The 12,483-nt window shown below is 30.1% G+C and overlaps 1 protein-coding gene across 9 annotated transcripts in view; it reads right to left on the bottom strand.

Annotated features, from left to right (window-relative positions):
- Positions 1-971: 971 nt before the first annotated feature.
- The window catches only part of LOC142319788 (uncharacterized), a 60,885-nt gene continuing 49,373 nt past the window's right edge, over positions 972-12,483 (bottom strand). For 5 of the 9 annotated variants that reach the window (XR_012755273.1, XR_012755274.1, XM_075357473.1 and 2 more), the window contains one exon: positions 4,212-4,342. Coding sequence is in view for 2 of the 9 variants with exons in the window: in XM_075357471.1 (XP_075213586.1) it covers positions 4,242-4,342 (101 nt within the window). In the remaining 7 variants the exon portion in view is untranslated. Of the gene's footprint in view, positions 1,693-4,211; positions 4,343-12,483 lie in introns of those variants that run through there. The other 4 variants (XM_075357472.1, XM_075357469.1, XM_075357468.1 and 1 more) reach the window with 3 other exon arrangements.

The following is a 12,483-nucleotide window of genomic DNA, read 5'->3' as shown; positions in this document are numbered from 1 at the left end:
ATTTTCTCACGTCTGATCAGTTATCATGTGATAGAGACTTTGGTCTCATAGAGAAAAGGAAACTAAGTGTGATATCCAATGAAGTACAAGAAGTTGTGAGATCAACTAAAATAAATTCACCTTTTTAAAGAAAAAAAGAAGACTTTTTTGGAGTTGTTGCTGATTCTCATATAAATTTAAAATTTCAAATCACCAAAATATTGTGGATACATGTTTCTAAAGGGCAACTTCCTAAAAGTTTAACAAGGTATTCAATGAATTAGAAGACTGGACAATACAATCTGTATTAAAAAAAAAAAAAGTTATAGACATATTGCCAGTTAAGATAAACTTCCGGCATTAAATACATAAAATAAAATTATTAATGAAAATATCTATCAATGCTGGATTACACGGATAAAAAAAATCATGATTTTTATCAAGATTTATGTAAATAAAGTATTCATTTCTAAGAATAAATTTTCTAACTTTCTTTTGAAGATTCTTTTACAATACTACTGTGTTTCATTTTGTTAGGTTTTAACAGTTTCTGTAATTTTTTTTAAAAGTTTTTTTACTTCTTTTTCTTGTATATTATAAACTTTAGGACAGGTTAGAGATCTTTTAATAATAGATATGATGATCATTTTTTTTTTTTAATATTGTAATCTGAATGTTTTTCTTGATTTCCTACATTGCAGAAAATGGACTTCTGTAAAAATGGACATTTCAGTAAAAAATAGTTTAAAGTTGTACCGTTACAAAGACTTGTAAAATAAATTCCTTATTTTTGTGACTATTAATAATAAAAAAAAAACTACCCAATATAAAAAAAGGTATTGTTTTCTACAAAAGCTCCTCAATTAGAATCTGCATATTTGATATCAAAACTTTCTCAATTTTCCCAACTTGAATTTCCTTTCAGACTGAGTAATTTAAAAAAAGATATACATATGGCAGTAAAGGATAAGAATAAACAAAACATGTGAGACTTATCTGTAACAAATTCAATATTTAATTACTTATAATAGATTACATCAACTGCAACCAAACAAATAACCGTATCTTACAGTAACATTAAATGCTACGATGTAGCAGTAAAATTTTACAGATCATCTACAACAAAAAATAATATATAAAGTATAACTTTACATCAATAATAGGCAAATTTTTCCAAAATCATGAGTAATAAAAACATCTTAAACTATTCATTTCATTTATAATATTAAATGAAATTATATACTTAGCGATAGTATGCTAGTGATACTAAAAAACTTATTAGTTAATAATCCAATATTTTCAGATAAATCTTTTTTTCCATTTCACTAAACAAGTCATTTGATAATTTAAAAATAACTTTATTAGCTGAATACAATAATAAACAAAAGGATAAATAAAAATATACACTGTACTACAAGACATTTTCAGAATACAGATTTGCATACCTAATTTTAAATATTAACAAGATATCTCTACTATATGGTTACAAGGAGGAAGATGCCAACAAAAGATAACAAAAAGTAAAGACAAAAAAGGCAAACATCATAAAATTATGATTTTAAGACATTTGTCCTCGTTTAGTATCAGAAGGTTGTTCTTCTAAATCGTCTGCAACTTTTTTCCCAATAACTTCACTGTTAGTAATGCCAGTGCACAGTGCCGATCTTACGCTGTTTAGTAAATCTTGTGGTTCCTCCACACAAACCTTGCTACCTGAAAAAATGCATAACAAAACTGACATGTTGCATTTTTAATATAAAAATTGCATATAAAATACATACATTAATATTAAAATATGAAATAACAAGTACCACAGCCAATTGACCGGCTAATGTTTCTGGTACACATAGGAAACTAAATGAGATGATGGCCTTTGAAAGGTATAATATTCAACAACACTTAAGAAGAAAAATGTAATTTATTTTTGCATAAAAAATTGCACAAAAATTGGAGGGGAAATTATTTACAATAGGTTTTTTTGTATTAAAAAAAAATCAACATGTAAACAAACATTTTTTCAATCTTTTCATATGCAAGTTATTTTGGTTGTCAAAAGTCCGAACTTCAAGGACCACAAAAACTTTGAGGCTACCACTACTAACTTAGATTTCATTTATCTACTCTAAATATTAATAAATTTAATGGTTCAAATTTATGTTAATGTGTTAAGTTTATTTATTTTACACTTATTTTAATTTAAATGAACTGTTATTTAAAAATAAAAATCTTTATTTTGGAAAACATATAGAATGAAAAATATCAGAAGCATGTTAAAAAATAATTTTCTTTATAATGCATATAACAAATGCACGGTTAATCAGTGAATTGATCTACTTCACGGTAAACTATACACACAAGTTACCTACATGAACCATTTATTTCTCCATATCTTTGTCATTTTCAGGTACTTTTCACACCACCAATTAACTTCACTTATATGCTGGCTTCCAAGTATTCACCAGAGTAAAGAGTTGACAGTCACAGCATCCAGAGCAGATAATGTGTTGTAAAACTGAACGCATCGTTCATGAATATCCCATGTTATTGGTTCTGGGTTGGTTTCCAAAATTTCTTCAGCACTTAATATGTTTCATAAACACACATATTCTCATCTACTCATTTTAAACTAGTTTCAGTTTTCATAAATTCTATATGTGAAATTCCTTTGTGGTTAAAAGATATTGTAGTTATTATTTTTTTGTTTTGGTAGGGTCAATCCAAATTTCTAACAGCAATGTCACTTATAACATCAATGCTGTAAACACAATGTAATCATCAATAGTCTCGATTGTATCATAATTAATTTAAGAAATGAGCCAGGTTCATCAACTGCTGCTTTACAAACATTTAACAGAATGGATGGCATAACGAGATTATACTTTTTTTTTTAAGACAGCCATATGCTTCTTGATGTACTGAAGAACATAACGAATAAGATTTATTACCAGTGATTTTATTGTTTTATTTTTCAGGTTATCAGAAATTATGTAGTGTTTAATCATCCTCATATTTTTATTTTTTTTAATCTAAAACCAATAAAATAATTTGATTAAAAACCAATCTTGCTAAATATTTTGAAAAATTTTAACATGATTAAATTCATCACATAAACTAGAAGCTTGTGCTTCTACAATTTAGAAAAACATAAAACTCCACAAATATATCAATATTTATCCTGTAGGTAAACAATTACACTAAATTAAGTTTGTAAAATCATTAAATACAGAACTATTTCCTAATATGCAAAGGAAATTGTTACAATTTGTATAAAATGATTAAACTATTCTTATAATCTATAACACAGACAATCACAACAAAATTACTGCACGAAATCAAAGAAGTCTGTTTCAAACAGGCGTTACATACTAATCACTTGACAATTCCAAGAAAAACAGTTAATAATAAATAAAACAGTAATTATTTAATACAATCTTATTTAAAACTATAAGTTTTTGAAATGTTGAAGTAAAATATTAAAAATAATGTATTCATTAAAAATTTGGTTTAGTTTGTAATTTTAAAAGTTTACAGTTATAAAATGTTCATTGCTGATTCTCATGGAAAAACAGACTTTAAATAAAAAATTAACTAGTACAATTTAGCCGAGTTCTATGTAGTATTATTTAAACCGATGAAACTTCATTACTTTTCAGAATACTGAACCCTTCAAATTCTTTTTCCTTGGAGAGAGCAAAACAATTAACATTCAAAACTTTTCTCAGTCAAATAAAGGAGACAATCAGGTGAAGAAAAAGAAGATTGTTGACATATGTGCTAAACTCTACCAGTTCTATTATTATATTTATTCTTACATTTTACATATTAGAAAAGTTTTGTTTTATATTGAAGTTAAATTTTTTAATTATTTTAAGACAAAACTAGAAGAAATGGAGGGAGATAAATAGATACCAGTCTACTGCGATTACCATATTCAAATACAACTGACAGTGTTAATAGAGAATTATACAAAGGATAACAGTTTATAATCGATGGCTTCCAAAGGGTTAATAACGAAGGACATAACTGTATATAACATTTTTTGACCAAACTCTATACAACAAGATTTACAACACATAAACTGAGGTCACAAAGAAAAGATGAACAAACAACTGCAGGCTGTTGTCAGAATATTTCTGATTAAACAATTTTGTTCATTTTAATTTAAAATTATTTCAGTATCTTACATCATAATATGTAGATAAACAAATTATCTATAATTAAAAAAAACTCACAATTCTTTTAATGAAATAAATTGAAGCTATTCATCCGAAAATAGCTTTCTTTATCTTTGTCAAAAAACCTGTTTCCTGTTCATTGTCAGCTTCCGAGCCTGCCATTGGTTGTTCATTTAGAATTTTACTTCCTAGAACAAAGAAGAAAAAATCCCACCTTAGCTCTGTATCATTATTAGATTTCCAGTAACACCTCAAAACTTCTGTAATATTATTATTAAATTAATTTTTTTTTTACATCACTGCAAAGCAGTAACCCAATCATTACTAACAAAACAGATATACCAGAAAAATAATTTTACATAATAACAAGTTCCTTACAAAAATGAAACGATCAGAAAATATATTATCACCATTAAACCCACATTTACAAGGATGAATTAAATAGTCATATATTTTATAAATTAGATACATATTGCCAAAATACAGCTGTATAGAAAAATTTATCAACCGTAAACAAAATTAGAGCTATCTTCAAAGAAAAGCTATTACATGTCGGATTAAAAAATTTTATTTAATAAGCGAGCTGGATCTTATCGCACTCATAGAAATTGGGAATTAGTCATCTGAAATTTACATTACAGATGGACTAATATTTATTAGAAAGAAAGAAAGAGAATCATTCAAGAACAGTTTTACAAAAAAAAAAAATGAAAATCTACTACTAATTAGACGGACATTTTAATTGTTAAACAATAATTTGCAGTACAAAAAATTAATTAAAACTAAATATAAATCTTATAAAAAGATCTAAAAATAATTAAAGTAAAAAAAAATCTCCTGGAATTTCTACCTATTTTTTTTTTTCACAGAAAACCTAGAAATAAAAGCTAAAAGTCAATTCCAGTATTTTTTATAAGTTTGGTAGAGACAAATTTTTCACTCTCTTTGGCACTGCTCACATACTGGAAAACTATAAACCTTCCCTCTTATTAGGGAAGATTATGTAGGGGTTTTAAGTTGTATCTTGGATAAGCCAATACAGTCATATGTATAAGTACAATGATGTTTAAATGTGCTGCTGCTTGTCTTCACTGGTAAATACGTTAAATAAGTATAAATCAATTTTATTTAGAAAAGCACAAACGTTTTGTATAAATTGGTTTCAACAGTGTGTCAATACAGTGTTTAACAATTGTCATACAAGAATTTAACAATATTTTATTATGCATGTGTGTGTGTATACACACATACTTAATTAGTGTATGTATGTGCGCGTGCGCACACACACACAATACAATACATAAACATACAATATAATAATATATACATATATGTTTTATATTTTATTTAATTATTTATATATTTATATATATATCTTTTATAAATCTCTAAGTCTTTACATGTTTATAGTATGTTTTTTTTTAAAATTACCTATAAATTAAATTTTGATAAAATAATATAAGATGAAATGGTATTTCAAACTATCTTGATCCAATTAGAATTCTTTTAACACTAAAAATAGAAAAAAACAAATCATTCTGTAATATGACTGTCTGAAGACATCAATGTAAAACAAATTCTACAAAAAAAAAATTATAAACGCAAGGAAATTATAAAACAATGGTCATGGTTCTGATATAATTTTTTCCCCTGAAAATCAACATATTCCATTGAAATGTTATTTATCAAAACCTTAACAAGCTAATTTTTTTATAAGAAAAAGTTCTGATGAAAAGTAAGGGTATAGTAGACATTTGAAGAAATTTATGTCGGTTAAATCATACAGCAATGAAAATTTCAGTAGGCAGAATGATCTTCCACACATAAATTAACCTATAATTTTGAACTAATCAGATTTTTCCATTTTTGCATTTACTATTAATTTGTTGAGGTAATAGAAATGAAGTATGTTTTTTTACAAGAACCGCTTTGATACAATAAACAAGCAAATTTTATTGAAAGAATTTATCCTTCAATTTAACCTGAAAGCCTGGATCTTAACCTACAATTCTACATAATCCCGACCTAGATTTAGGCACTTATAATATAGTGTGATTAGCTTCTGCAATCCAGCTTCATAGAAATCTGCTGCCTAAAAAGTTAACCATCGCTGAATGGCTGTTGTTCTTGATGTTGCTGTCACCGTTACCAAGGCACAGACCACCAAGGTGCTGCTTTAAATGCAGGAACAAGTGGTAGTCACTGGCTTAGTACTGTATGGTGGGAAATCAATTTGATTTGAAGCTATGTGTGAGAGGGGGGGATTACAAATCCCTCCTCCAACATGAGGATGTGCTTTTTCTATTTGTGTCTATTTCATGTGATTAGAACATTGATGGCAGCCTCGCAATCCCCCCAAACCCTTCCAGGATAAACATATGTCTGGATGATTTTAAAATTAAAGATTTTTCAAAGAACAGTCTTCATTTCAGCTTCTAATTTCACGAAAGTGTTAACAAAAGGCGACTGCTACTCCCCAACACTTGTGAACATGATGTAAATAATACTCTAAGATCCAAACTTCTTTTTTCACCTCAAGAAGACAAATGAGAGCAACGAATGAGGTAGAAAAGCCCAGCAGTCGTCAGCCAGAAGAGAGAAGTGGCCTGCCCATGATGCCCACTTCAGGGCCACAGGACAATACAAGGTTTATGGTCTGTAATTTATTTACAGCTGGTTTATGGAAAGGCAGGCTTAAGAAGAAAAGAACAACGAATGATAAGAGGCCCACCGACACGGGCTGGAGTTCGGCTGACCGAGCTCAGCTGAGATGTAGCAGCATGACAGCCAGAGGGAAGAAAGTCCTGTAACTTCACCTCACCAAACACCCAACATCCTTTCCAAAACTTACAATTTTGTACCGATCCGTACATGTGACTCCCTTTGGAGAGAGGAACGGATTGCTTCCTCCAAACACTAGGGCCCCGAAAGGCATATTCCTGTTAGGCCGGAAGGTGCTAGCACTGAAAGGACTTCAAGGGAATGAAGTGGAATCACGCAGGGAGAACAAAGCTTATATGCACCTAGTCTCCCGTGATCAGCCCCGGTCTAAAGGACCAGAACACAAACAACAATTCCATCCGTAAATAAAAACACAACAATCTATATAACTGCCACTAAATAAATAATGACCCACCCGATACAACGAATGACATCAGCAAGGGACATTTGTCCATGTTCTGCGATTTGCAGGAAGTTAATAAAATCTCCCGCCATCTTTCCATTCCGTTCCTTCTGTTTTGGATTGTATGACTCAGTTTAATCAGTCTCAAAATATGACTCATTATTTATCACTTCATCCCAAGGCAAAAAATCAACAACCAATGGCCCTTGTCTATCACAAAACACAGTGCACATGATTTTCAGGGCTGACATTGTTTGCTTGAATTTCACTTTCTTGGGAGATGTTGAGAGAATTAAGTTAAAGAAGTTTAAACTAGAATTCTATACAGAAGAATTGAGAGGAGAGTGGAAGAAGTGTTAGGAGAAGACCGATTTGGTTTCAGGAAAAGTATAGGGTGAATGGAAGCAATTTTATTTTGGGAAGCATGTTTATTTTACATATCATTAGTATTTATAAAAAAAATTCACGCATAAGTTTTATGTGTAATTAGTATTAAGCAATATTAAGAAGATAGTTCCACTAATTTTTGCATAAAGTACATAATAAAATATTAATTTTTATGTACATTATTGATTACACTGACTAAAATAATCTGTATTCTTTTTAAAAGGATATGGAAAACTTGCATGGAAATCTCATACAAATTCTTGCGGAACTGGCTAATGATGAGTGGTGATTGTTTAGAAGATAACCAACCGTCTGTGGGATTCTGACGATAGCGAAACAGACTAAACATTTTTTCCATCTGAAGATGAAATTAACTGTTTTTCCAGTACCAGGTGTGTCTTAAAAATTCAATCTATTGAAAACCCATTGAAATTGTTGGAAGGAAGAAGTAACAAAAAACGGACTCTTTAGTAGTTTCAGTTCCACAAACACAAAATATATTTGAAGATAATAGTAATGTAATTGTTCTTGAGTCAGAAAATTTGTTTGAAAAAAGTGGTCGCTACTGGAAAATACAAGTTGTCCCTAACACTGAAAAAATTGCAGGTAAACACATTGTACACATCAGATGAGGTCCAACAAAAAACATTCGTGCAAATTCTGCAGAATGTTTCAATTTGTTTTTTACAGATGACATATTGAATGAAATTTAATGATTATCTAACAAAGAAATTTGGAAAAGAGAGAAAATTATACAACAAACAAGGGAGTACAGTATGTGCTATGTGAAAAAAGCCTTACTATTCATCCATGTAATAAAACAAAAGGAGCAGTAGACACTTTTGACCGAATGTGCATGAATATGAACTGCGGTAGAAAAACAAGATCGCCTATTTTTTTTAACTTTCTTGCCTGGTGTTGTAGCTTTAGAAGGGAAAGTATTGGAATCGGTCCAGTTTGGGCATATGCAGTTTTCATCAGATCTTTTGACACCTACGGAACCCAAAAAACCAGATGGAAATTTTCTAAATGTTCGTATGTACGTGTGTGTATTCAGTGTTAGGTGTCGCACCCTAAATTACCTTACACTGTCTAGAATGACTCGATCAATTTTGACCAAACTTGGTCAGATTACTTCCACATATGGGACATTGATGCCATTAAATCTTCAACTAAAAGGTCAAGGGGTGAGGCTGTAGAAGCAATATTTCAAAATTTTGCCTAATTAAGGTCTTATTTTTCTTAGGCGTATTTGTTAACAATTAAAAAATAATATTTCCAAAAACGTTTTTCCCAAATTGCTCTCTCACCCCAAAAAATGCTCTAAATAAACTAGTGGCTGAATGGGTATAATAAATATGTCATTAGTACCTCCTTTCACTGTAAGGAGTACCAGTGTAGCACTGACACACAGCTCTTGGAGTCGGCTGCTATGTTGTGATGTTACAGGTATCCGGTAGAATTAAAAAAATGAATAATATTTAAAGTGTAAAAAAGTATTTAAAGTGGTCACTAGCACCACCACACCTGTGCAAATGAAATACTATACAGTATGTGTACGCACTTTAGTTAGAATCACTGAATTAAATAAACAAAAAAATATTATATTTAAATACAATGATAAATGTTTTAAATTAAGCTATGTGTATATGTGTGTGTAAGCCGTGCATTGCCAGTCTTTTCTGATTTCATCATCGATGAGTTTCAACAAGTTCTCGGTGATTATCAAGGGTCTCCCTGAATGTTCTTCATCATGCACATTAATTCTGTTATTTCTAAACCTTTCACACCATTTTCAGATTTTTCTTTCATTCATTACATTATCATCATACACAGCAACCAACTACCTATGAATTTCAGCCAGCTTGATGGTTTAAAAACGTATGACTGTTTTTCACAGTCGGCAGCAACATCGATTTTCCTATTCATTATATAATGTAATAACTCACAATGTAATCAAAGATACTACAACACAACAACTTACAGACAACAATGGCCATTACCAGCGTGGCCATGAATAACAAAGGTTTGGCAACTTTAAGGAGAGAAATTTCACATCAGTCTTTACTTTAGAGATATCCCTTGTAAATATAATTATTTTATCTGTAATTAATCTACTTTTAAATAATCTTTGTTTTACTTTGTAAATAATCATTTGTATTAGAATTATTTACTCAAATAAATACACGTTTGAGATTTTTATTTGTTATCATTATTCTTTGTTTTTTTTAATTCTTGCAATTTCTAAAAGTAAAATATATGATGAAAATAGGTGTTTATGTAAAGAAAATATTTTATTAATAAAAGAAAAAAAAATCACTCAGATATGTTAAAATTAGCAACTAAACATATACACATCAAATTTACATATACTTGGTATCAAAATATTAGGAAATAACATTAGTATTCTAGGATTAAAAGGTTGTTTGACGAAAAGAAGCCAAACATTTATTGGAAAATAGGGGAAAAAAGTAATACCAAAAAGAATTTGAAGGCATTTTGCGAGTTTATCATTTTCAAAAGTAACACTTAAGGGTTTCAGCTACCTTGCAATCAGAGAAATGGGTGTGCTACTTTAATTAAGTCTTAAGACCTAGTAAATTAACTGAAGGGGAAAGAATGTGATAAGTCACATGATGTGAATTTTTTAGTAGGGCAGTTTCTAACTTTTGAAAAACTCTACAATTGTTATGTGATATTTTAAATAGTCATACATCATATATTACTGGTAAATTATGTTTCAAATGAGTCATTTTATTTGCATTTTAATTTCATTGTTATTTGAATAAAAATGTTTTTTAATCAAAAAGTCACACATTTTGTGAGTTGTCAAATTTTTGCTTAAAAAGAAATCCTAACTTATTTGGAGGGGATGCAAGGTGATATAACAATAGCGTGTTCTTTTTCAAAAATTAAACAACTTCATCATTTTATTTTGTACAATTTAAAACCATAAACATCAGAAATATGAAATTATTAAAATTCATAAGATATTTTTACTAAATTAGTTCAGATTCATTGTCAATGTCCACGTCTTTGTTTGGTACAATTGTATTAAAATAATCGTAGTAAATCGGTGGAATGTATGGTAGGAGAGATTTCACATCTTGAAATTTCTTTTCACTTATTTTTAGTGGAGCCTAGTACTTTGGTTTAAGTGATTATACCTGGTTATGGTGATTATATTTGGTTCAAGTGTTATATCTGCCAACTCTGATAAAATTCACTTCTTTGAAGTTTCCATTTATTTTATGTTTAATAAAGAAACTTGCTGGGTTCTTGGTAGTAAAACAAAATGCTACAGCTGATGCAAAATCAACCGGTGCCCCACACTAAGTTTTTTGGCCTTGGTCACATTTTGTAAGAAATTACTTACATTTAAAATATCATTTTGTGTCATCATTTTGACACTGAATATGTTTTTCTTATTAAATTTTCTTACTACATCCATCCACATGCTAGGAACATAGATATGTTCAATTTTCTTTTGGCATTTTTCTATTAATGCAAAATCTCAATCAGATGGCAAGTGTGTATGTCCTGGTATTAAAAAGGTGTTATCCCAGTAAGGGTTTTCTCTCTAACGTACTGCATCCAAAAGGCTGTCATAGCCCAGTTTTTATTCTGTCCTGGACAGTTATCACAGAAAACTACAAGATTTTCTATTTCTGGTTTAGTGGTTATGAACTTGATTAGAGCACTGCACATCTCATCACTACCCCTATGTCCAGTTTCTTCTCCCCACAAAAACATGTGTCCTTTGCTGTTGGTACAATCATGCAACCCGAAGTTATAGAAACATATTTTTCTACAATAAAAAGCTGGTCCACACGTTAATTTTGGAACTGGTAAAGCTTGCTGAAGGTCAAAGCTAATGACCAGTGTTCTTGGGTCTTTCTTTTCAGGTTTAGTTTTAAGAAGATCTTGTATTGCCTTGACCTGGGCCTGAGGGTATTTTAGCTTATTTTCTATCGCTTTGACATCTTCAAATTTACCCTCCAAGTGCAATGCTTGTATTTTAACGGTGCATTCATCACATATTTTGCAAGTATTAGACTTTGGCATTGAAAATCCTATATTAAATTCCATGCAGAAAATTCTTCTGTATGTATCCTGGCTAACCAGATGATGAATATTATTTTCTATGCACCACGGTAAATAATAAATAATACTCTTCATACAAACACGATATTGACAAATCACAACCAAAGTAATGTTTTCCATCATTAATTGACTGACTATAGTGATTCTAGTATTTAGATATGCTGTTTTATGTGGTCCCTAATGGACTGTAAGTCTGCTACCACTAATTTTATTAGGCCTATTGTTGTGCTAGCTTTGGTTGTCTGGTTTTTTAGGAGTGGTTGCTCCCTTTTCGATGTCAGAAACAAGGTATTTAATCTGCCTCTTGAATTTTGAAGGCCATGTATACTTTAATATTCAGTTTTGAAAATTTTAACTTCCTCACCATTTATTTATTTACATATGATGCAGAAATTTCCTTGAAGAAACTCTTTTTAGTTTTTTTAGGATATGATCTTTTTTTTAGACTGTATTTTAATGCAGCCAATTAAGTATGCATTTTTCAAATTGAAAGAACCAAGATTCCAGAACCCATTAAAAATCTCTTCTTCTCTGCCAGCAATTTTAGATCTGCATTTTTCCTGAAGGTACATGCAGGACCAAGAATACACCCAGTCACCTTTTCCTGTGAAATAGCACTAAAATACTCCCGTCCTTCATTCCTTCATCACTTGCTAGGCTAGTATTCTTCAAATGCAAAGAAGGGCTCCTTTTTCTCCATCAATGCTGAGGCTT

This window comes from Lycorma delicatula, chromosome 2 (assembly GCF_047948215.1).
Source record: "Lycorma delicatula isolate Av1 chromosome 2, ASM4794821v1, whole genome shotgun sequence".
In the NCBI taxonomy this organism is placed as follows: Eukaryota; Metazoa; Arthropoda; class Insecta; order Hemiptera; family Fulgoridae; genus Lycorma; species Lycorma delicatula.
Note: the sequence above shows the minus strand (reverse complement) of the source record. Positions and strands in the feature narration are given on the sequence as shown.